The 26,176-nt window shown below is 49.6% G+C and overlaps 1 protein-coding gene across 1 annotated transcript in view; it reads right to left on the reverse strand.

Annotated features, from left to right (window-relative positions):
- Nucleotides 1-25,792, reverse strand: part of LOC142585487 (rho GTPase-activating protein 18-like) — a 236,760-nt gene extending 210,968 nt beyond the window's left edge. Inside the window, exon 1 of the mRNA XM_075696279.1 lies at nucleotides 25,464-25,792. Coding sequence (XP_075552394.1) covers nucleotides 25,464-25,467 — 4 coding nt within the window. The 5' untranslated portion in view covers nucleotides 25,468-25,792. The remainder of the gene's footprint in view (nucleotides 1-25,463) is intronic.
- Nucleotides 25,793-26,176: the final 384 nt, after the last annotated feature.

Below are 26,176 nucleotides of genomic sequence, written 5' to 3' on the forward strand. Positions count from 1 at the left end.
TTAGATGGCTCCGTCAAGGCAGAGATGTGAATTGATCTTTGCGCTTGAACACCCATCTGGCTCGGCAGTCAGCCAGGCCAACTTCTACAGTTTCTCGGTGAAGTACGCAACTCTCTCTCTCTCTCTCTCTCTCTCTCTCTCTCTCTCTCTCTCTCTCTATCTATCTATCTATCTATCTATCTATCTATCTATCTATCTATCTATCTATTTTCTCTTGAAGGCAGTCTTGACGGGACTCAGCCAGAAGAAAGAGTACGCATCTATCTATCTATCTATCTATCTATCTATCTATCTATCTATCTATCTATCTATCTATCTATCTATCTATCTATCTATCTATCTATCTATCTATCTATCTATCTATCTATCTATCTATCTATCTATCTATCTATCTATCTATCTATCTATTTTCTCTTGAAGGCAGTTTTGACGGGACTCAGTCAGAAGAAAGAGTACGCACTTAGCTAGTGCACCGGAGGTTGTATAGATTATTTACTTTAAACAACCTCAAAGAGATGACAGTACAGGCGAGGGCGGAAATAAGTGAATACGGATGCTTGTTCCGCGGCTGTTCTACAAGCAAGTCACGCGGAAGGGCTTTTCCTTTACTCGGCATGTACTACTACACCAGTGTACGGCTGCTGTATGACGAGTCGCCGAGGAAGAGTGTTTATGCGGGCGTTCCGCTCTTTACCGCTTCCGGGGAGGACCCGAATTTCGTAGACCTGAAATTCTTGTTTAACAAGCTTTCCGTCAACGGTGACCGTTCGGGAATAACGTCTGCCCTTCTTTCCAACAAACTATGCACTCTAAGAAAGATTTGTCCCCATAGGGGGCTTTCTCAAGAAAATATTATCGTCATGCATCTATCCCGCACGGACTTCCTTTATTTAACGTTACGCTCTCCGTACTTTCAGGTCACGTACCGGCGTGACATAGCGTTCCTTACAAAGTAACGGGCACGAAGCGCTAATGAAAAGAAGAGCACGCAAGACAGATGACGATTACACTCTAAAAAATGTCTATACCCTACGGCGTAACTGTTCCCCACAACGATAATCTTCATCTGTCTTGCTTGCTTGCGCTTCCATGCTTGAAAACGCTGCGCTCGCTACTTTCATGTCAAGAATGCTGGGTCACGCTGATAACGCGCATGCCGTTCGCGACTACAATGACCTGCAAGTACAGGGCGCGCAGCGTAAAGACACGAAAGACACACGAGATGGCAAATATTGGTTGGGGACAACATAAGCACTAAATTGTGTGAAAATCGTTGAGAGAGAGAGAGTGTGTGAGTGAGTGAGTGAGTGAGTGAGTGAGTGAGTGAGTGAGTGAGTGAGTGAGTGAGTGAGTGAGTGAGTGTGTGTGTGTGTGTGTGTGTGTGTGTGTGTGTGTGTGTGTGTGTGTGTGTGTGTGTGTGTGTGTGTGTGTGTGTGTGTGTGTGTGTGTGTGTGTGTGTGTGTGTGTGTGTGTGCGCGTGCGCGTGCGTGCGTGCGTGCGTGCGTGCGTGCGTGCGTTGTTTGGGATCGGACCGCTGGTACGATCTGTTGGGAACTCGGCGCTGACGCCCGTGGTTGTACCTGGGTCGCAAGCCCCAAGGGTAGCGTTGGCCTGGCGGCCTGGGGTACAACTGGAAGCATCCGAAGGTCCCGGCAAAGCATGAGTCGACTGGTAACAACGAAACAACTTGTTTATTTTAACATCGCAAAGAGTTGGCGGTCAGGTTTGACCGTAGTAGAGAGACGGGAGAGCACTTCACTCAGCAGAAGAAATCGGAGCCCTCCTTTTGGCGTCCGGGGGCAGCTGTTTTTATACTCTCGCAGTTGAGGGCAAGAAGGAACCCCTCAAAAGACGAGCACGTGAATGTACAATGGGCTAATGGTGACGCACACTGTCGTAGCGATGCCGTAGCACCATGTCGAGCACGATCTCGTAGCACCCTGTCGTGGCGCTGCCGGTCGGACACAATGACTGTAATGAGAGGATGGTCCCTGCTTTGGCATCGCCTGTTCCGGGCATAATGACTGGAACGAGATCCCTGCTTTGGCATCGCCTGTTTCGGGCACAATAACTGGAATGAGATCCCTGCTTTGGCATCGCCTGTTTCGGGCACAATGACTGGAATGCGAGGATGATCCCTAGGCGGTCGCATCGCCGCAGTCGCGCCTGGAAACACCTGGCGGTGAGTGTTTGCGGCGACGACGATCGGGCCAACATGTCTGCCGCCCCGCCGCAGTCGCGCCGGCAAAACCACGTGTCGCAGGCGAAACGCAACAGACCGCCCCGCCGGGGGAAGGAGATCCCGATGGACAGGGGACTGCATCCGCTGTCCGGAGGGATGTCGCTCGATGATGCTCATAACCGAAGTCGGGCGTCCCTCGACGTTTCTTGAGCGCAGCGCACAGAGAAGGCCTCGTTCTCTCGTTCAGGTTCGCACGGGACACTGCAAAGTGACTTCGGGAGAGTTCACATTTTTGTTCTCGTTCCCGGCAAGCGTTAGAACTACGCTGAAACTCAACCGCTCAGTCAGCAAGCACGGCACAACCCTCACTAAGCCCTGCCAGGCTCTTTCCCCTTTTTATACCACTGCCTAGTTCCTTACAGTAGTCTAGCATCACTCAGAACGCGTCCACAAATTGAAAAATTGCACTAGAAAGCATATCATCACTTTGAAACACTAAACAAAAGCAATATGTTAAAAAAAAATCCTGCCTCAGGAAGAAAAACATCAGTAACAAACAATTTTTGAGGCTGATTCCTACGTTAGGGGCTTCGACTTAAGCCATCGGCGTTACCGTTGAGACTCCCCTTTTTGTAACGCACCTCAAAGGAATATTGTTGTAAAGCGAGGCTCCAGCGCAGGAGGCGGCCATTTTTGGGAGAGATGGTCTGCAGCCATTGGAGAGGGCAGTGATCCGTCTCAATGATAAACCTCGAGCCGGCTAGATAGCATGACAATTTCTGAACGGCCCACACGAGACACGCACACTCTTTCTCGGTGGCGCTATACGCCTGCTCACGACTGGTCAGCTTACGACTAGCATACAGGACGGGGTGTTCTACTTCTCCATTTTCCCGTTGGCACAGTACAACGCCCATGCCTCGCTCACTAGCATCGCACTGAACAATGAACCCTTTTGTATAGTCTGGCGATCGTAGCACAGGCTGGCTTGTTAGGGCACTCTTTAGGGCGCTAAAAGCTCTTTCCTTGGTCTCGTCCCAGACGACTGTTTGAGGCTCTGTCTTTCTTAGAGCATCCGTCAGGGGAGCCGCGATATCAGAGTACCTAGGGATGTACCTCTGATAGTAGCCGGCGACACCTAAGAACGACCGAATATCGGTCTTCGTGCGCGGTTGCGGAAAGTCTCGCACAGCGGCCACTTTTATTTCAGAGGGGCGGCGACGACCCTGACCAATCACGTGACCGAGGTAGACAACCTCGGCCTGTGCTAACTGGCACTTAGGAGCCTTGACTGTCAAGCCTGCTTCGCGCAGGCGGGTTAGCACTGCCCGCAAGTGTGCCATATGCTCAGACCAGGATGCGGAGAATATCGCTACGTCGTCTAGATACGGTAAAGCGAATTCTTGCTGTCCCCGCAACACTTTATCCATGAGGCTTGAAAAACAGTATGGCGCGTTCTTCAAACCAAAACTCAACACTTTAGGACGGAATGTTCCCATTGGTGAAATGAACGCCGCATACCTACTAGCCTCTTCTGTAAGTGGAACCTGCCAATAACCCCTGACAAGATCTAGGGTGGAAATAAACTGAGCGCTACTAACTTTCTCAAGGCGCTCCTCGATGTTAGGGATCGGATAAATTTGATCCTTAGTGATGGAATTAAGCCTGCGGTAGTCGACGCAAGGACGAGGTTCCTTGCCCGGTACCTCAACTAAAATCAAAGGGGAGGTATAATCACTCTCACCTGCCTCAATAACACCGAGCTGTAGCATTTTCTTTATCTCAGCCTCCATAATATCGCTCTGGCGGGGTGACACCCGATACGCCTTGGATCGTACTGGCTCTGTGGAGGTAAGTTCTATATCATGAGTAAGTACAGAAGTCCTACCAGGCCTCTCAGAGAACAGACCTTGAAACTCTTGTAATAGCTGGTGTAGTTCGGTTTTCTGCTCGGGCGACAGCGGTGCTTTACTGATAAGGTCACTAATGACTTGACCGGTGTCTTCCCTGTTCGTCACTGAGCCTAGTCCTGGAAGCTCGACCGGAAGCTCTTCAGGAACGTTTACCATCATGCACACCACTGCTTCCCTTTGTCTATAAGGTTTGAGCAGATTACAGTGGTAAACTTGCTGTGCTTTCCGCTTTCCTGGCAGACTTACCACGTAGTTAACGTCCGACAGTTTCTGAACAATTCGTGCTGGGCCCTCCCACTGCACGTCTAGTTTGTTGTTTAGCGATGTGCGCAATATCATGACCTCATCGCCAACCTCAAAACGACGGGCCCTGGCTGTCCGATCATAATAAACCTTGGCCCTCTGCTGGGCCTTTGTCATTGCTTCACCTGACAACTCCTGTGCCCTTCTTAAGCGTTCGAGGAGCTTAAGTACGTACTCCACCACGACTGGGTCGTCGCCCCTACCTTCCCATGATTCTCGAAGCATGCGAAGCGGAGATCGAAGCGAGCGACCGTACACCAGTTCAGCTGGCGAAAACCCCGTAGCCGCATGCGGCGCGGTCCTTAAAGCAAACATCACCCCAGGCAGACACAGCTCCCAGTCAGTTCGATGTTCAAAACACAACGCTCTCAACACGCGCTTCATGACGGAGTGGAGCTTCTCAACGGAATTCGACTGTGGGTGGTACACTGAGCTGTGTAGCAGCTTTACCCCACACCTTTCGAGAAAAGTTGTCGTCAAAGCGCTAGTAAACACTGTGCCCTGATCTGATTGGATTTCCGCAGGAAAACCAACTCGCGCAAATATGGACAGTAGTGCATTAACTATCTCAACTGAGCTGAGTTCTTTAAGCGGCACTGCTTCAGGGAACTTTGTCGCTGGGCAGATCACAGTCAAAATGTGTCTGTACCCCGTGGCTGTTACCGGCAGAGGTCCCACAGTATCAATAACGAGCCGTCTAAAAGGCTCCGTAATGATAGGTACCAATTTCAACGGCGCCCTCGATTTGTCCCCTGGTTTGCCCACCCGCTGACAAGTGTCACATGTCCTCACGAAATGGTCTGCGTCCCGAAAACACCCTGGCCAATAGTACTCTTGCAAGAGACGGTCCTTAGTTTTCTTAACTCCTAGGTGTCCGGACCACGAACCCCCATGTGACAAGCGCAACAGATCCTGACGATAGCATTGAGGCACGACCAGCTGATCGAACTCCACTCCTCTTCGGTCTAGATACTTCCGGTACAGGACTCCACCTCTTTCCACAAAACGCGCAGTTTTCCTGGCGATACCTTCTTTGACATTGCAGCGCACGTTTTCCAGGCTGCCATCCTTTTTTTGCTCGGCTATCAAAGCCGTCCGGCTGACTTTTAGCAACCTATCAAGTCCGTCTGACGTAGGCGCGATGAGCAAATCAGTAGATAGCTCTTCTAACTTTCCCGAATCGGGATTTTCCTCTCCAGTATCTGGCGCCTTCAACGCTACAGACTCAATTTTATTCAGTTCGGGCGTGCTCTGAATATCAGCTTGCTGCGCCTCTGACCCTTTTTCGTTGTTTGATAACGTCGGCCCCGCAACTACCGCCTTTGCAGCGAGCTCCCGAACCTTCGATCTGGTTAAGGCCTGAACACTAGCTTCACCAAACAAAAGCCCCTTCTCGCGCAGGAGGTGATCGGACCTGTTTGAAAATAGGTACGGGTACTGGGGTGGCAGCATAGATGACACTGCCGCCTCTGTCTCAAGCGCTCCGAAAGGTCCTTCAATAAGCACCTTTGCTACTGGCAGACACACGCTATGAGCTTCCACGGCTTGCTTGATCCATGCGCACTCGCCCGTGAACATATGGGGTTCTACGTAAGACGGGTGAACTACATCCATCGTAGCTGCGGAATCGCGAAGCACTCGGCACTCTTTCCCGTTCACGAGGAGGTCTCGCATGTAAGGCTCGAGAAGCTTCATGTTCTCGTCAGTGCTGCCTATTGAAAAAAACACAACTTTTGGTGTTGTTTCCGGACACTGCGCCGAAAAGTGACCCGGCTTCTGGCACGTATAACACAAGCGCGCTCGCCTCATCTCGAACCGCTTTCTGCGTTTGGCTGCCGCCGTCTCTTTACGTTTGGTCGGACTGCTTTCACTCGCATCCTCACTACGCGTGTCCCCCTTAAATCTCATGGGCGTGAACCTTGGCCTCTCAAACTGGGAGCCAAATTCACCCTTTTGACCGTCCTTAGCTCCGCGAGCTCGACGCGTCACAAACTCCTCGGCTAGCTCAGCGGCTCTAGCCACCGTACTCACGTCTGGCCTATCCAAGACCCAGTATCGCACGTTCTCCGGTAACCGACTATAAAACTGTTCTAGCCCGAAACACTGCAGAACTTTATCGTGGTCACCAAACGCTTTCTCTTCTTTGAGCCACTCCTGCATGTTCGACATAAGCCTATACGCAAACTCTGTATATGACTCACTTCTGCCTTTCTCATTTTCCCGAAACTTCCGACGGAACGCCTCCGCAGACAGCCGGTACTTTTTTAGCAGACTCGATTTTACTTTGTCGAAATCCTCTGCTTCCTCTCTATCCAAGCGAGCGACTACGTCGGCCGCCTCGCCGGGTAACAAAGTGAGCAAGCGCTGTGGCCACGTTTCCCGAGAGAACCCCTGCTTCTCGCACGTTCGCTCAAAGTTAACCAGGAACAAACCAATGTCCTCTCCAAGCTTAAACGGCCGCATCAGGTCAGTCATTTTGAACAATACGCGTTCTCCTGCACCGTGTGCCTGACTTCCATTACGAGCGCGTTCCATCTCTACCTCAAGACGCTTCATTTCCAAAGCGTGTTGACGGTCACGCTCTTGTTGCTCTCGCTCTTTCTGTTCTTTACGTTCACGCTCTTGTCTTTTTGCAGTCTCTCTCTCTTCAATGGTCTCAAGGCATTCCGACAGCTCGTCATCCTCAGCCTCTAACTCAAGAATAGCCTTTATCAGTTCCGGTTTTCTTAGTTTGTCTGAGACATCCAGACCCAACTCTCTTGCAAGCTCCAACAATTTCGGTTTGCGCAACGACTTCAAATCCATGGCTGCTCTGAATGCTGCTTTCTCTACTGCTTACTATTGTCTTGCCGCAAACTAACCCGGCAGCAACGACAACCACAATTACCAGCTCTGTTTCTGACACTAACAAAAAGCCTGGCAAAGCTCAGAAGAAGAAAGTCCCGCACTCACCAAACCTCGCAGGCAGGAATTCCGCGCAGTCGTTCCGCTGCAGGCAACCAGTCGTCACACAGGGCTCGTTGCACTGCTCCCGGATCGTCGTTGAGCTGCTCAGCATACAGTCAACTGCATCTCTTCGCTGCTGGCCTCCGTTGTCGCGATCTCACCGCTGGCAGACAGTTGTTTGAAGTCGTAGGCGATCTCACCGCTGCCAACCAGATGTTTGGGATCGGACCGCTGGTACGATCTGTTGGGAACTCGGCGCTGACGCCCGTGGTTGTACCTGGGTCGCAAGCCCCAAGGGTAGCGTTGGCCTGGCGGCCTGGGGTACAACTGGAAGCATCCGAAGGTCCCGGCAAAGCATGAGTCGACTGGTAACAACGAAACAACTTGTTTATTTTAACATCGCAAAGAGTTGGCGGTCAGGTTTGACCGTAGTAGAGAGACGGGAGAGCACTTCACTCAGCAGAAGAAATCGGAGCCCTCCTTTTGGCGTCCGGGGGCAGCTGTTTTTATACTCTCGCAGTTGAGGGCAAGAAGGAACCCCTCAAAAGACGAGCACGTGAATGTACAATGGGCTAATGGTGACGCACACTGTCGTAGCGATGCCGTAGCACCATGTCGAGCACGATCTCGTAGCACCCTGTCGTGGCGCTGCCGGTCGGACACAATGACTGTAATGAGAGGATGGTCCCTGCTTTGGCATCGCCTGTTCCGGGCATAATGACTGGAACGAGATCCCTGCTTTGGCATCGCCTGTTTCGGGCACAATAACTGGAATGAGATCCCTGCTTTGGCATCGCCTGTTTCGGGCACAATGACTGGAATGCGAGGATGATCCCTAGGCGGTCGCATCGCCGCAGTCGCGCCTGGAAACACCTGGCGATGAGTGTTTGCGGCGACGACGATCGGGCCAACATGTCTGCCGCCCCGCCGCAGTCGCGCCGGCAAAACCACGTGTCGCAGGCGAAACGCAACAGCGTGCGTGCGTGCGTGCGTGCGTGCGCGCGCGCGTGTGTGTGTGTGTGTGTGTGTGTGTGTGTGTGTGTGTGTGTGTGTGTGTGTGTGTGTGTGTGTGTGTGCGTGCGCGTGTGTGTGTGTGCGTGTGTGAGTGTGTGTGTGTGTGTGTGTGTGTGTGTGTGTGTGTGTGTGTGTGTGTGTGTGTGTGTGTGCGTGCGCGCGCGTGCGTGCGTGTGTGCGTGCGTGCGTGCCAACTATGATATTGGACTCGAGAGAGTCAACGCAGGCCAAGACCTGCACGAAGTTTTCCTGGCTTTTTCTTTTTTTTTTCTTTCTTTCCTGTATCGACGCAGAACATCGCACCGTCTAGATAGTGGTTGGCGCAACTTAGCGATTGACCGCGGGGTGTTTTCTGCATAGCGGAAACGGTAGGCTTTATTTCTTTCAGTGCCATATCGACAGCGACTGGCGTGGGCCGCGAATTGGCACGCCTTCGGGAATGCGCGAGTAACAACTTCGCCAGCTGCCGCACTGCTGGAAACTTTGTTGTCACTGCATCGATAAAGTTTTGGCACCAACGCGTGCGTTCTGTCTGGCGCTAACATTGAGAAAGGAAACCCGAACGCGGCGACGACACCGTTATAAATATATTCAAATACGACGGTCGGTAACGCAGTCGCAGTCACATTTTTTTACTCGAACGAACACCGAGGCCCGTGTTAATATTACAGATGCGACCCGTAAACATTGAGTCACGTGCTTTTCCTCGAACCTTCCAGCGTGGTACCAAAGCTGAAGTATTCAGGAAGCAGAGGAGCGCGAACCTTCGCGTGCTTTCAGTCGCCTGAAATAGCCTACTTACACCGACCTATACAGCATCGGTCTTAAAAATAATGCGTACGCTTTGCAGAAGTAAAAGCGAGCAATAGCAAGCAGAGCTTCTACATGTACTTGAGAATACCAAGCGTCCGGAAAGTTATAGCAGGAGGAGTTTTAAGTGCCATATCCCTCGTTAAAGAAAACCTTGAACACGGTCGTTCTGATGCTTCGAAGCGAAATGTGCACATCGGGATGGCTCGTGGTAATGAAGCACGGATGAAGCACACTGGCCGAAAAATGAGGAACTAACGCTCTGTGAGATTTGTTAAACACAGCTGAAGCGTGTTCCACTTACGACGGAGATTAACGTAACGTAACCAAAAGTGCAGGGGCGCATGTTATGACAGCGCGTTAACTGCCGCACGACGAGTGTGTCCCAAACATGCACGCATGATTTTTTTCTGGTTGTGGCCTCCACGTTTGTTTGTTTCTGTTCTTTCTTCTTCTTCTTATTTTTAATTCTGTACTCCTTCTTCACTCACTATTTTTTTTTATGCGCACCTTTTTCTCTTCGAATGTCCGCATGCGTTATGTCCCTCCTATAGCTCTCCAACTCTCTGAATGCTTTTATGTATTCAAACGTAATAATAATAATAATAATAATAATAATAATAATAATAATAATAATAATAATAATAATAACGATTACGATGATGATGATGATGATGATGGTGGTGGTGGTGGTGGTGGTGGTGGTGGCAGATCACCAGCGCTTTACGCACGGGGCCGGTTCTGACTGCTCGCAGGGATTTGACTACCGCACCGAGTTTGACGTCTCACTCCTTGCGTACCCTGTCAATGAACACCTTGACACTCTTTTTTCTTTTTATGTCCAAAAGCTGCACAGTGTGGGCCATGCGGGACGCCGTAGTGGAGAGGGCTCCAGATAAATTTTGACCAACTGGGGTTCTTTAAGGTGCACGCTAAGCACGGTACCGATAAGGGTGCTCCTGCGTTCTTCCCCCATCAAAATGGGGCCGACGTGGCAGGAAGTCGAACCTGCTACCTCGTGCTCAGTTGCAGAGCGCCGTATACCTACTTGGGCACCCGCGGTGGGTAATCGAAAATTTACTCAGTGCAAAAGTATGCGGCTGACACGTTGACAGCCGTGCCATTACACTCGTTTGCCTTCCACACGGTAATGGTCGACCGCGCAGACCGTGACCTCTGCGGTGAAGATCAAACTATCACCCGCATTAGGTGCCAGTGTCCGCACTACAGAAGCGTACGCCGCTACGCTCAACGAATTCGACGACCAACCGCGGTCGGAAGAGGTAATCCTCAAACATAGACGTGACTCGATATCCCCATCAGAAGACCGTGAAAGCATTATCGTGCTTTTCGCGATCCACAGGAGTCAGTGAATGCAGCTACTAGTTTTGTAGCGTGCTTAGTTTTCCATACTGTTTTGATTTCCTTCATTCTAAACCCCCCCCCCCTTTTTTTTCCCCAACCCCCGTGCAGGGTAGAAAACCGGCGGCTTGCGTCTGGTTGCCCTCCTCCTCACCTCTCTCCCTCTCCCGCACTTTCCACTACGAAGTGCCAAAACGGTTTTGCGACGCAGTTGGCAGCGTGGGTCACCGCATAAGCGGAAGCCTCGGGCCGACATGGAACAAAAACAACGACGCCGCTAGGACTCCCACCGAGACAACCGAGTCCCACGAGAGAAGTGTGACGCAAACATGGCCGCCAAGCGTCAAAAGCGTGCCGCGCCCTGCACAAAGAGCGAGTTCTTGTCGCAGGTGGCGCGCCAGCAACCGCCGCGGTCGCCAGCTGTTGCGTCACAACTTGCCGCGAGCGCTTCCGAGCCATTGACCGTCGCGACCGGCTCTCCGCGTTCGATGTTTGTGTAGGAACCGTTGAACGCTTATGCGATATACAAAGCACGAAAGAATCCAGCTCGCCAGTCTCCTGCGTTTCAAAGATAGCTGCCCCGTTGTTTGCTTCTCTTTGGTTCGCAATATTTACGAAGGGGCGCGGGAATGGTAAAATTTGCTAATCGAATACTATCATTCGAGAAACGCGAGCTTCAAACACACAATCAAACACTTTTCTTCTGCTTTCGAAGGTATAAAATAAATGTAAAGAAAAAATAATTATTTTTTTTAATTTTTAAGTCCTATAGCTGTGATGTTTTGAAGTCTGCTCAAACACGCAACTTTATATAAGCAAAGAGTGAAATGTCGTCACACTTCTCGTTAGTCTCACGTATGAGAGTTCCAGCTTTCCATGCTGGCATTAAGATGCTATACAGCAGAAACTTTGAGCATAACGACGAAGCTTGGCAAGAAGCTGAAGACCGGTGCAACTAGCTATAGGACAAAGTATGGGCGTAACGTTAAGAAACAGGAATGCGACGGCGTGGACTAGAGTGTCGATCAGAGTGTCGATCAGAGCAGGCCACGTGACACGTCTGGTACCCAAACGGCGGTCTATTATACCGACAGAATCTGTGCCTAGCGAAGGGAAGCGGAGGCGACAGACAGTTTGTGCGATTAAATGAGGAAACCGGCAACTATATAATAAAAAAAAAGTCGTGTAGGCTGTATCAGGGACGCAGCCGCAGTGGAGTACGTGAAACGCCTTGTGCGTGCTGCAGAGTGTGTATGGGCACTAGGGTAAAGAAATGACGTAGCTAAATACACAAGTTACATTTATTCACGCATTAGAAAGACTGCATGCTCATGTTACAGCTAGTGGGGGTTTTACGATCTGATTGTGGGATCGCGATCGCTTTCTATTCGTAGTGGGCCCATTTGTTTGGCAGAATGTGTTTCGGCACAATGCAACTAAATGACCCCACCCCCATACTGGCGGCGCCCGAGACAGTCCTGCGCCGGCACGAATAGTTTCCAGCAGAACGCACCCGACAAGAGGCACGGAGGACTCCAGAATAATTTTGGCCACCTGAGGTTCTACGTCGTCGTCGTCGTCGTCATCATCATGATCATCATCAGCAGCAGCAGCAGCAGCAACAGCAGCAACAGCCTATATTATGTCCACTGAAGGCCTCTCCCTGCGATCTCCAATTACCCCTGTCCTGCGCGAACCGATTCCAGCTAGCGCCTGCGAATTTCTTAATTTCATTAACCCACCTATTCTTCTGCCGTCCTCGACTGCGCTACCCTTCTCTTGGCACCCATTCTGTAACCCTAATGGTCCACTGGTTATGTAACCTACGCATTACATGACCTGCCCAGTTCCATTTCTTTCTCTTAATGTCAATTAGAATATCGGCTATCCCTGTTTGCTCTCTGATCCACACCGCTCTCTTCCTGTCTCGTAACGTTACGCCTATAGCATTCTTCGTTCCATCGCTCTTTTCGCGGTCCTTAACTTGTTTTCGAGCTTCTTTGTCAGTCTCCAAGTTTCTGCCCCATATGTCAGCACCGGTAGAATGCATTGATTGTACACCTTTCTTTTCAATGATAATGGTAAGCTTCCAGTCAGGATCGAACAGTGTCTGCCGAACGCGCTCCAACCCATTTTTATTCTTACGTAAATTTCCTTCTCATGATCAGGGCCCCTGTGAGTAATTGACCTAGGTAAACGTACTCATTTTTTTTATTGCGATAAAGACTTGCCCTTAAGGTAAACGTACTCCTTCACAGACTCTAGAGGCTGACTGGCGATCCTGAACTCTTGTTCCCTTGCCCGGCTACTGATCATTATCTTTGTCTTCTGCATATTAATCTTCAACCCCACTGTTATACTATCTCTGTTAAGGTCCTCAATCATTCGTTGTAACTCATCCCCAGTTTTGCAGAACAGGACAATGTCATCTGCAAATCGAAGTTGCTGAAATATTCGCCGTTGATATTCCTAAATCTTCCCAGTTCATTAGCTTGAATACTTCTACCAAACACGCAGTGAACAGCATTGGAGAAACTGTGTCTCCCTGTCTGACCGCTTCCTTTTGCACTGAAATCGCCCATGACTACAGTATACCGAGTTTGCACTTTTCGCATGGCTAATTCATCACCTTCATAAAATTGTTCGATTTCATCATAATCGTGAACGGAGGTTGGAGCGTAGGTTTGTACTACCTTTATTGTATACCTCCTATTCAGCTTTATTACAACTACTGCTATCCTCTCATTAATGCTGTAGAATTCGTCAATGTTGCCCGCTATGTCCTTATGGATTAGAAATCCTACTCCGAACTGCTTCTTATCTGGTAGTCCTCTATAGCAGAGGACGTGGCCATTTGTCAGCACTGTATAAGCCTCACCAGTTCTTCTAACCTCAGTAAGGCCAATGATATTCCAAACTATGCCTGATAGTTCCTCAAAGAGTCCTGCTAGGCTAGCTTCACTCGAGAGGGTTCGGGTGTTAAACGTTGCAAGGGTCAGTTTCCATTGGCGGCCTATCCGGGTCCAGAGATCCTTAGCACCCTCTGCTGCGTTACAGGCCTGACCACCGCCTTAATCAGGTGCTCCGCAGCTGCTGGGGACTGAGGGCCATTGGTTAATCGAATGAGTCATTTGGGAGGGAGTGGCCGAATACTGCACCAGGGAGGTCAATTCCTGTTCTGGTGCTGGTGAGGGGGTGTCTTGTTGAAGCTTAGTGGGTCTTCCTAATTTGATTGCACCTGGATCAGTATAGCCCCGCTTGCTCTCGGCGTTTCTGCCGGTGCCAGGCGCCACTCCAAGCCTGGAGATGTAGTGTACTGGGGGAGGTGAATTCGAGTTTCCCACCTTGAAAAAAAAAAAAAACACCGCGAGGATTCGAACTTCTGACTGCGGCAACAGAGCATCCAAGCTAGCTCAGTCAGATAACCCTGTGGGCTACAACGTGGTTCTACAACGTGCATCTAAATCTAAGTACGCGAGCACTTTCGCATTCCAACCGCATCGAAATGTGGCCGCCGCAGCCGAGACCAAAACCACTACCAATGCCGTTTTCTTTTTCTCTTCTTTTTTCTCAGCAACGGTGGCAATCCTAAGTGCACCTGAAAATCCAAACACCACTAAGGCCGGTTCCTTATTCGTAAAATTTCCTATGGGAGCTTTGGATCAGCGGAAATAATCACTGCGAAATAAGCTCCTAAAGCTTTAATTCCCCCACTATCAATTTGCTCCTGAAAAGTAAAGGTGGGAATAAGAGTTCCGATGGGAATATTGATCAAACTAAACTTTTTTAGGCCGGCTGCTTGGACCAAGTTGATTTCGACGACTTCCGCAATGTACGCGCCGTGAAGGCTTGTAGTGGTGAGTTTAACTTCCCGCCAGTACGCTTGCCACTCGCTTCAACAGCTTTCACGTGACTGTCGCGTCCAGCCACGCCAGTCAAAACATATCTCAAATGACGACTAACGCGCGGTATCAATAAACGCGCAACTACAGCAGAATATCGGATCACGTCGCACGCTGCATGGAGCCTGGGGGCAGCAGTGCGTCAACTGTATATGAGCGCGGTGGGATCCATTCGTGCACTGCGCAGTGCGAAATTACAAATAACAGCACACGCTTAACGATGAGCCTCACTGTAGAAACACAGGTGTTCGAGCCGTCGACGAACACGGTTGTGCCTTCTCGCATGTTGTGGCGAGCTATAAGTAAACAGGCATCGCGAAATGGCTTTGTTTTGTGCACTTTGAAATGTCAGGTGAGGTCGCGGTTATTTGCTATCGGAATTAACGCACCGAGGCGCGAAAAAGAAAACAACATGAAATATGAGTAGAAAAGACGCAAAAGATGCGTGACCCCACGAGTATGATTAAACTTTTTTTCTCTATCTCTTTCCACCACGAGCGCCAATTTCCAGTTGAGTTTATTGCAAAAACGACATGGGGATTACTGCATGGAGCCTGGGGGAAGCGGTGCGTCAACTGTATATGAGCGGGGATGGATCCGTTCGTGCACTGCGCAGTTCAATATCTCCCCTGTATCATGCAGCTTTTTTTTTTTTTTTCGTTGTCGACAATCCTTTAACGCATGACCTGCTAAGCGTACCACAACAAGTGCAGCTGAAGATAGATTTCAAAGATGTTCTGATGATTTGATGGATGCATGAGGTTTAACGTCCCAAGGGAACACTGGGGGCTATGACAAGAGCCGCAGTGGAGGGCTAGGGATTCGAACCCGCGACACCGTGCTCAGCAACAAACGCTACAGCCACGTACGACACCAGCACGGCGGTCCAAGCGCGTTCTTTTTAGAAGTCAAGTTCGTTTTCCGATAACAAAGAAATTGACGCCATGCATAACACATACTTCTCTTCTTTGATACAGAATGCCTCTATAATTTTCAGGCGTTAGCTTGTCCTTCTCTCGCTGTAAGATTAGCGTGCTGATTACAACCACATCTTTTGCAGTGGTCATCCAAGTGACCACTGCAATGGTAGCGCACATTGAACTTTCATCATCATCATCATCATCAGCAGCAGCAGCAGCAGCAGCAGCAGCAGCAGCAGCAGCAGCAGCAGCAGCAGCCTATTTTATGTCCACTGCAGGACGAAGGCCTCTCCCCGCGATCTACAATTACCCCTGTCTTGCGCCAGCCGATTCCAACATAGCACCCGTAACTTTCCTGATTTCGTCGCACCACCTAGTCTTCTGTCGTCCTCTACAGCGCTTCCCTTCTCTCGGTACCCATTCTGTCACCCTAATGGTCCAACGGTTATCTACTCTACGTAAAAGCCACGCAAAAGGTTATCTGCAGCTTTCTTCTTGGATGTCAAGGGGGCATACGATAACGTATCTCACGAGGCTATCCTCGATGCTCTTGAGATGGTTGGCCTAGGTGGTCGAGTTTTCCAATAGATTTCTCATTACCTTTTTATGATATCGTTCTTTGTGTGTACCGGCGATGGCCAAACCGTACGACACTACACCTACCGAGGTGTTCCTCAAGGCGGTGTACTAAGCCCTACCCTATTCAACCTCACACCCATTGGTCTCGTTGATCATCTGACAGCAGCGATAAAGATATCAATGTACGCAGACGACATATGTATATGGACTTCAGGTGTGACACGTCCTCAGATAAGTGCAAGACTTCAAAAAGCTGCTACTCTAGCAACTATATACCTCCGCAACCAAGGTCTTGAAATCTCGTCAGACAAATGTGCACTGATGGCATTCGCTCGCAAACCAGTGACACCCTACGCCATCTCAATAAATGGCCAGATAATTTCTTATGAGAAGACTCACAAATTTCTCGGCGTAATAATTTATAGAGATCTCTCATGGAGCCCGCACGTGACCTACTTGAAACAGCGTCTGACAGCAATCTTCCAGCTTTTCAAGTTTCTCGGCGGAAAGACTTGAGGAATGTCAGTGCATGCAATGTTGGAATTGTACAGGGTTCATTTTCTGGGCTTCTTGAGATACAGTTTGCCCGTACTGACCAACACTTGCCAGACAAATCTTCGTGCTCTACAGGCTATTCAAGCTCGGGTTCTCAGGGTTTGTCTTGGTTTGCCAAAATGCACATCGACACGCCTTTGCATTCCAGCTGAACTCTGCCGTCGCGAAGCTACCCTGCTTTGTCGAATATGGCTAAGGGCGGCCTTCACCAAGTCTTTCGCTTTCCGGATCGGATGGGCCGACGACGCCTCGTGTGGTAACTGTGGTAACGAGGAGACTCTTCAACACCTTCTCTGTGACTGTTCTCGCTATAATTTACAGAGATCACTCGCAATCGCGATAGCACGCTTTGACCGGCGACCTCTAACAGAGGAACTTATTTTAAGATGCCACCATCACAAGCCATCGTAGCAGAGGGCGACGAGGGCACTGTTGCAGTTTTTAAAGGCAACAGAATTGGACAAGCGACTGTAGCCGGAACAGATGTTTATAGTGCTGCAAGTGCTACTGTGCTGTGCGGTGACAGTATGCGGCGACAGTGACCGACTGTGATTGTATGTCTGTGCTCCTTTCTTTCTTTATCTCTACTTTGTTATCACTTTACCTCCCCCCTCCCCTCTCTCCCTAGCGTAGGGTAGCAAACCAGATCTTCCCCTCTGGTTAACCTCCCTGCATTTCCCCTTCCCCCCCCCCTCTCTCTCTCTCTCTCTCTCTCTCTCTCTCTCTCTCTCTCTCCTTCTCTCTCTACGCATTACATGACCTGCCCAGCGCCATTTCTTTCTCTTCTTGTCAATTAGAATGTCGTCTATACCCGTTTGTTCTTTTATCCAAACCGATCTCTTTCTGTCTCTTAAAGTTATGCCTAGCATTCTTCGTTCCATCGCTCTTTGCGCACTCCTTAATTTGTTCGCAAGTTTCTTTGTCAGCCTCCAAGTCTCTGCCCCATATGTCAGTACCGATAAAATGCACTGATTCTATACCTTCCTTTTCAATGATAACGGTAAGCTTTTGTTTTCTTTTTTCTGTCACTACAACAACGCGACCCGCTCTGTGGTATTCGATATACACGCGAAACGCATTTCGCATACGTAGTCGCACGTTTCCTGACACATTCCTCTCTCTTTTCCATCTTTATTTGCTGAAGCGATAAGGTAACAGGAGCTAGCTTAACACGGAACATTGAGGTAATATTTTAAAGCCACGCTTTTCGCGCGGTAAATTGGAGCATATAGGAAGGATGCGAGTATAGCCAATTAATCCGGGGGTTCAAAGATTTATTCTGATCTATTTAAAGAAGACGATACAGTGTTCATAAATTCACGTCGTGCGCAGACGCAGCTCGTACATCGCGGCACGAGCTTCTTTTGCCGCGAAAGCGACCGAACCCGCTCTCGAGCGTATTCCAAGAAAACAGGACCCCTCCGAAGCAGGAGTTCAACGACTTTAGGGCGTGATAAATGCTCTATCCGGTAGCACTTGCAGCGTGCATTGTGCTGGCAGCGCAAAACATTCCCGTCCCTTCCCTTCTGTCCTTCCTTGTTTGCGCCAAAGCGATCGTATTTATGGCCTACTCAGCAAAACGTTGCTCTCTCTCTCTCTCTCTCTCTCTCTCTCTCTCTCTCTCTCTCTCTCTCTCTCTCTCTCTCTCCTTTTTTCAGTAGAAAGGTTTCCGCAAAAGCCTGTGATCATTACAACATAGCTGACAGGACCGCATACTAATCTTGAAAAAAGAACAGAAAAGTGGGAGTTGTCAATGAAGACCCTGTTTCGAAGTGTAAGATGGACCTCAAACCTTCCCTTTCTTGAGGCGCTGACGGTATCCCTCCCACACTGCTTAAGACGTATTGAAGCGTGCTTGTCCCTCTTCTCTTGCGCATCTTCAACAGTTCCCTAAAGTTTAGTACGTTTCACAGCGCTTGGAAGGTAGCATGGCTAGTGCCCGTACAGAAATCGAGTGATAGAAGTGCAGTTACTAGTTACTAACTGCCGGCCTATGTATATCCTCTGCGCGGCGTCAAAAGTATTTGGGTCTGTATCGCATTCCCTACATGCTGTTAGTATTAAGAACATCTTAACAGCTTAAGAACGGCTTCGCATCAGGACGCTCCACAACAAGTAATTTGGTCACATTTATGACCCACGCCTCCAGCGCGGTATGTGCCCATATTTATAGTATGTATAGTATAGTAATAAATTTATATATCTCAGCCCCGCCGTTGCCGTTCAGGCGACCATAGTCCAGCCCTCTCAAATATACCTCAATTCACACCTCTAAAATCAAGATGTATTTAATCACACCTTCCGTTCCTCTATAAGGTGGTCCACGGCATTATACACTGTCGAAAGCTGCTCGATCATGTGCGATTTTCCGTGCCGCAAAAGTATACCAAGCAGCGTTCCACGTTTTCTGCGCGGCCTTGTTGCATTGGAGTTTGCCATATATGGCTCGACTCTAAAAACTTGTAAGTATACTGCCTGTATTGACATGTTTAGAAGCTAAGTACCTGAGCTTTGTTTATACGTAGGTAATCATGTTGTATGATTAACTCCCATTTACTTTCGCCCCGTAGTTTTCTGTTTCCCTATTTGTTTCTTTGTTGTTGTTTTTTCTATCTCAAATTGTCTTCTCTACCACATTTGTCTTCTCTGTATATTTTGTCTAGCGTATTGTATTTTTAAATACACGAGTAGGAATGTTCTGTAGCTTTTCCAGGGCACTACAATAAACATTTCATTATATGTATGTATGTATGTATGTATGTATTATTATTATTATTATTATTATTATTATTATTATTATTATTATTATTATTATTATTATTATTATTATTCGCAAAGTATGGGTATCCGCATAAAGAGACGGAGCCAAAATATGTTGCTGTGTGAGCTTTCAAAGCTACTCTCAAAGCTTAATTAAAGCTAGGCAGTATGCATAAATAAAACAGAAATTTGAAGTGATATACAGTGGACGAAAAAAAAAAAAAAGAAGCCCTCAGTCTGGAGCGAACGTGTCGGCAAGGACACTCTCCCACACACGTCAGGGCCAAGACGAGTCCCTTTGCTAGCACGTTTGTTCTAAGCCGAGGGATCCTTCAGGTTTTCGGCCACTGTTGAAATATTTTATGTTCATTGTGCGTTAATCGCTGTCTACGCGATTAATAAACTCTAATGCGAGCAGGAAACACCATTGCTGACGTTATATAAACGAAACTGATGGAAGTCCGCCCTCATCAATATTTATTTAGACAATTCACACACAATCCAGCTTTCCTTCAACCTTATAGTCTACAAACGTCTCTGTATACATCTATAGGCTAGCCATACACTTATAGTTAACACCTTACGCCTTACTGCAATCAACCAGCTTGGGCTCGATGTACTCCAATTATTAAACGACAGCAACATGTTCATTTCCGGATTTTCTGGATATTCTGTAGATATTATAGGATGCATGTGGTCGAGCGGAGCAAGGGCCAATGATTGCCAAAGAGGGCCGATAGATTTTATACAAAGTATATATACGAAATAAGCCTACGTGAAGGCTAAGCTGTGCAGCTTCGACAAATATATGGTCTAAAAGCGTGCTTGTATGGGTGCGCGAATTGTAATTTTTGAGATCGAATGTAATACCAGAAGTAAATCGAGTATTTATCGAGCAGTTCTCAAATAATGCACAGCCGTTCTCACAATTAATATAAAACAGCTGCTCACATAGCTTAATATCCGTAACTTCGGCAAGTGCATGTCATTACATTGTGCGTTACATTATGCGTTATTAGAAATAAATGCGTAGTTCGTTAGCATGCACAGTGCTCTTCAGAGTGTGCGAACGATCGCTGTGATAGTAGGAGTAAAGTTTCGTTCGTTCTCCGTCCTCGCTTCACCGTTGGAACTTGAAGCTTCTCGGACGATGATCGGCAGTTGTTGATCAAACGCAGACAGGAAGCGATGCAGATCAGATGTACAAGAAATATTTATACGCAAACTTTTCTATATACATGGCAGGTAAAACAAATACATTACAAAGTTGAACAATTGAGAAACAAAGTCTCACTCTTCGACTGTCTCAATGACTGTTAGAGCCCAGACTCGTTTTAACGTACATAGCACGGAGCCTCACTGATCTATCAGCAATCCTGATTTCAGCCAAGTCTAACGTACATGGTACGGAGCCTCACTGATCTATCAGTAATCCTGATTTCAGCCAAGTCTGAGGGACAGCATGTCGTCCCGATTTTTATAGCCCAATTACACAAAGAAAAAAAAAGGCGGTAGGGCCGTTGGCCCGTCCCACAGGTTCAGTTGCCAATCAGAGTCAACCGTTTGTTAAGCCACAACCCACAGGGATGGGCTTACTCTTCAAAATAAACATATTGGAAAACAAAGCTATTTTCCTTCTTCCCTAAAACTTCGATGCCCTCTCATTTCTCCGTAGTTAGTGACGGGGTCAGCAAAACACGCCAGGCCCGAACAAGTTATCGCTAGACCGTTTCAAATCCCAACGGCGTCAAGGCCGCAAATGTCTCGGAAGCAGGGGCATCGATACCACGTAGTGCGGCCGTACTCAAAGTTTGTCCGCGTGGGAGACTGATGGCCCTCCTTGTCCTTCAAACTTATTGTCTACAAGACAAAGTTCTCCGAGTGCGCGTTTCCAAGACGCCGTCGTCCGAATGCACTCTTTACGTGTGCACCGCATTCCTACAGCGTGCACTGTAACCTGGCCTTCGACACCACACCGGCAGCCGCACCCAACAACAAGGCTGGCGATTGCGTTCCGGACGCGTAGAAGATTAGGTCCCTGCTCACTGCATGCGGAACGGGGTCAGCGTTGCTAAGCCCTTCTCAACCTCGGCGGCGCCTCCAATTAGTCAGGCACTCGGGAGCCACAGCCACAATACCTTGTACAGCGGTCCCTTTCAAGGCTGGTCTGTGTGGACTCGTGTGACCGTCGGCGGACTGCCAACACCGTGCGCACAATGCCGACTTCCCGGAATCGGCACTCGCCCACCTGGCACCTGCCGCGACGCGTCACCCAACACCGCGCGGTGCCTGTGACCCCACATAACACAGTAACTGTCGCCCGGCTGACACGGGGGCAAGTGAACCCCCTCTCTATGCACAAAGCACGTGGCCGATTCGTGACACTTAAGAACCCGAACAATCAGAGCGACCTTACAGTAGGTAAACACCGTGGCTCGCTGATCGACGTAGCCTGTTTCCACTGCGCAAGCTCTCATGCTCCATCGCACACTCGTTCCTTGTTTTAGGTTCTATTGGACACAGTTGGCGTTCTCAAATATGCCCCAGCAAATACTCACGCACATGCCACAAGCAAACAACACCAAGTCTGCAAGATACTCTTACGAAAAATCGTTATTCGATTCGAAGACCGCCTGCAATAAGACACTATTCGATTAGCTATTCGAATGCATCGAACATTTGCGCGCGGCACACCGCTACGTTTCTGTAAGGACGGTCGAGCCCAAATCACATTGCAATCCTATTGCCACGAAATTTGTCTCAAACAAATTGCAGGACGCAACTTCGCAAAGACCACATCGTCTGGGGTGTCTCGGAAGGTGTCACGATTACTCGTTCTCTATAGACGACACTATCCGGTGGCGCTTTTCCAGGGGGCCTCCTTAAATTCTCGAGAGCACACGCGTGTTTAACTTGAGAAAGACAGCGTTAGTTCGTGGTGAGTGTTTTGAACTATTCGATAAGCCAAGCTGTAGAATCAGACTGAAGAATGAACTATAGGTCGGACAATCTTGTTTTGAGTACAAATGAATTTCTTCTTCCTATCTAGATGTCTCCCCCGTCGGGCGGGCTCTCGAGGGATAACGACAGAATGCGAGGCAACAGCAGCAGACGACAAGGACGTTAACCTAAAAAGTAAACTTGACTAAGCAAACACAAGAGCAGCTGTAATCTAAGCTGAGTAAGTCGCAAGCGAGGCTGAGAGCACCTAAAAAGACCGCGCTCGAAGAGATACTGATGAACGTGCAACGACATCGGAGAAAGGCAACAGAAAAAAGGACCGCGTGTCGGAAGCAAACCAATCTCCAGCAGCATAACATACCTTGGTGATAAAGCAGCCAAGTAGCGCGAAAGAGACAAGGACGACACGGAAAGAAAATACCAAAGGACCGTGCGATGACTGCCAACTGAATTTTGATTGGTAAAGCCAGCCATTCAAAATCCCCCCCTTTTTTTTTTCGACGCAAAAAGAAAACAATAAGGCTTCGCGAGCATGCGTATACGAGGGAACACTGTCGGCTGCATGCGTTGGTCGAGAAATTAAACGTCCTTTTCAGATAGGCCCTATAGTGACGCCGCGTTTACGACACTCCAGCTTTTCTTTTCAATTACACTAATACGATTGTTCTTCCCTCATACTCGGAGCGCACCTTCTTGCAGTGAATGACAAAATGACTGCTGTATATACCTTTTTTCTTTTTTCACTTTGCATCGGCGCTCACTTGCACTTTCATTGAAATGCTGTCCAGCTTGTCCTACGAACATATTCCCGGCTATTGACCGTTTGCGCACCAGCACGACAAACATTCACGCCTGCGTTCGGAGGCTGGACAAGTCGCCGGACCCAACCTGTGGCACTCGCGACCCAGGTCAGCCAGCCACAGCACTCCGTCTGCTATGGCTACGTTACGGCCTATCCGCGCTGCGGAATACCTGCCTTGCCGGGCTGCAGAGTTCAGTCGTTACGTTAAACGACTCGATCCTTCCGGGAAAGACCATTATACGACATATTGATGCTGTTCTTGTTCAGGAGTGAAAGAATACGCCTAATCTAGCCACCTCACCGAAAACACCACAGCGGTCGTGCCTTATTAATTTACAGCGAAGCTGTATATGGCTAGCCGATTCGTCCGTCCGCCCCTATGTCGCCAGTATGCCGAAAACTGCTCCGGCGCAACCATCGCACGCGCGAAAAAAATAGAGAGGCGCGCGATTGGCTGCACCAGTAGTGACGTCGTTGCTCTCCGTCGCAGCCGAGCGCGAGCGCAGCAGTTTATCATCGGCTCCGAAATGGGTAGGCCACACGTCATACGTACTCCTGAGGAGCAGGCAGCTTTAGATGCGCATGGCCACGAGCAGAATCGGGAACGAGCTCGTTTACGCCGTGCCGATGCTGCAGCCCGGGCACAAGAGCATGCTCGTGCAGCCAAGCGCAAGCAGCAACTGCGCATCGAGGGTCTGGCAGCCTACCAAGCCGTCATTTAATGAACCGTCGGGATTAACCCAGTGATTAACGCCGAGGCCGCACGTTTCATCTTCGCTGGTTAACCATCTGTACGGAGTGCTTGCGCAGCAATTATGTATTTTTAATAAACGTTTCTTTTTTCCCTATCTGTCCACCTGTACCTCACTTTCTTGCGGGTTTGCACACGCGCGTATGCGACTTGTAGCGAGCCACACAGGCATAACTGCCGGAGCTTCACGCACGCCTACGCCTCTCAAGGCCAGGCCACAGATCCACATACATAAACGAAGAGGCATCGGGAAGCGGCACGGTCGACGTCAGGTCATGCAAGCGCACGCTGATTAGTGTATGCCAGCAAAGAAAGCACACGCATAAAAAAAAGAAAAACGAGGCCGACGAGAACAGAAACATGTCACCGTTTTGTCTACGCTTCAGCGGTGAGCTTCTCGCTGAGACTTTCGCAACAAAATAAAGTTAAACAAAGACGCGCCGGAACCGCCATTTTCTGCAGCATACCAACAAAAACGTTATTATTAGTATTCTTTTTAATACGCGTGGCTTTCGCGTTTTTATTGACAGCAATCGCAGGTTGGCGTCATCAGAAAGCAGGACAATGCGAACCAGGATCCGTGTTATCAAAAAAGTTCTTACGCCGGAACTGTTTCTTAGGAGCAGGTGCCAAGACAATCGTGGTGTGGGACATACTAGAGAAGGTCGACGGCAAACAGCACTCACGAACCGAAAGCTTCGTGGATTCGGCTCTTGCTTCACTTTCTAGACGCATTTAGTATCTGCTCTGTATTTCAATAATCTTCATGGAGCTTTCACACCCTCGATACGAGGCCGCCAAAGGCTTTAAAAGAGCCTCCTCCGCTGCGGTGTCTTTTGCGAACTATCGCTCAGAAGAAAACGCTCCTTGTGTCAACAGCCCCAATGATCATTGCGACCTTGCAAAGCACGTGATAATTTATCTTTCAAGACATATTGCAGGACTATCAGAACTACAGTGTCACTTATATTTCAATGACCCAATGCGAAAAGAAGGAAAGGAAAAGAAAAAGCGCGTCAACCTGTACTCCATCTGATCATTTAGTTCTGACAATTGTCGCACGCAGCTCATGTTGTTCTCTACAGAGGTGCACTCGATTTAAAACGGTTTCCGTTCCTGCATCTGCTCGCCCACATAAAGTCGATGCAGCTCGAGCTTAGACCCCGGCAGCGCCGGGCGTTGGACGCATCACGGAAAGATTTGCTTTCCGGGGTGCTGCTTCGAAGCATTCGCGCAGCCTTCCAGCGCCTGGAGCCTAAACAGAGCCGGCGACGATTGTTCGATACCGGGACGCGTGGAAACACCGCTCGCTATCGAGCGTGGCTGAGATAACAGCTCCGATGTTCCCTACGCGGCGAGCACGGCCCTCCGACTGACAAAGCCCCAGACACACGGCTCAACGTTCCGTCTGCAACGCAGACCCGCCGGCGTCATGATCGTACGAAGACAATAGGAAGGAATGCGCTGAACTCGGCGCTTTAACTGGCGTCATTCTTCCACTCCGCTCACCGCCACAGACACACGCAGACCTCGCGCCTTTCGGCGGCCAGACACCTTGCAGCTCGCGCAAGCCGCTCAGATACCGATGCATGTTCAGTACCCTGAGCTCGTCAGCAGGCAATGTCCAGCTCACCCCGTCAAAGCAAACATCAGGCGTTACACAAATACGCTCAAAGTGAGCGCCATCACGCTGTCCCACTTACTCATGCCGCCTTCGAATCTCCCGCGCTGATGCCGCCGCGCTCACTTGCTCGCGTGAGCGCGCCCGAACGACGCACGGCGAAGAGTCAACACAACACGCGCGCACGGCTGCACACACAAACCGAGCTGCACTCGGCGCGGCTGCCTTCCGGTGTCCCAAGCCTGTGTCCGAGCCTCGGTCCAGTGAAAGTGAGCTCGGTAGCGGGTGTTGTCAGTCACCGGAGCACTACGACGATCGCGACGTTCGAAACGCGGCCACACCAGCACGACGACGAGCAGCGAACCGCACCCAGCCTTCGCACGGCGTCCATCTACGCACGTCACGGCCGGAACCACGTGGGTCGCGTTTCCGGAAGGTGTACGGTGCGCGCTGCGGCGTGCTCTCCGTCGTTTACGTTCCGCGCGCGCCGATCGCAGTCACGTCGCCGTCGAGGGGGGCCCCTCAAGGACAGCCGCCGGCTACGCGCTGCTGCTGCCGTCGCCGATATGCGAACGCGATTCGCAAAGCAGGAGTGGCGCGCTGGGGGCCCTCTCCGTAAGCTGACCGCGTCGCCGGAACCACTTTGCCTGCACCCGTCAGCGCCAAATGCAAATGCGAGTGCCTCTGCGGGCAAGAAAGCAGAAAGAGCGGGTTTTTTTACGACAGCAGGCTGCTGCCGCTCCTAAGCTAAAGGGCGACATGCATGGCGCTAGCTTTGCCAGTCACGGGGCGCTA

This window comes from Dermacentor variabilis, chromosome 6, assembly GCF_050947875.1.
Source record: "Dermacentor variabilis isolate Ectoservices chromosome 6, ASM5094787v1, whole genome shotgun sequence".
Lineage (NCBI taxonomy): Eukaryota > Metazoa > Arthropoda > Arachnida > Ixodida > Ixodidae > Dermacentor > Dermacentor variabilis.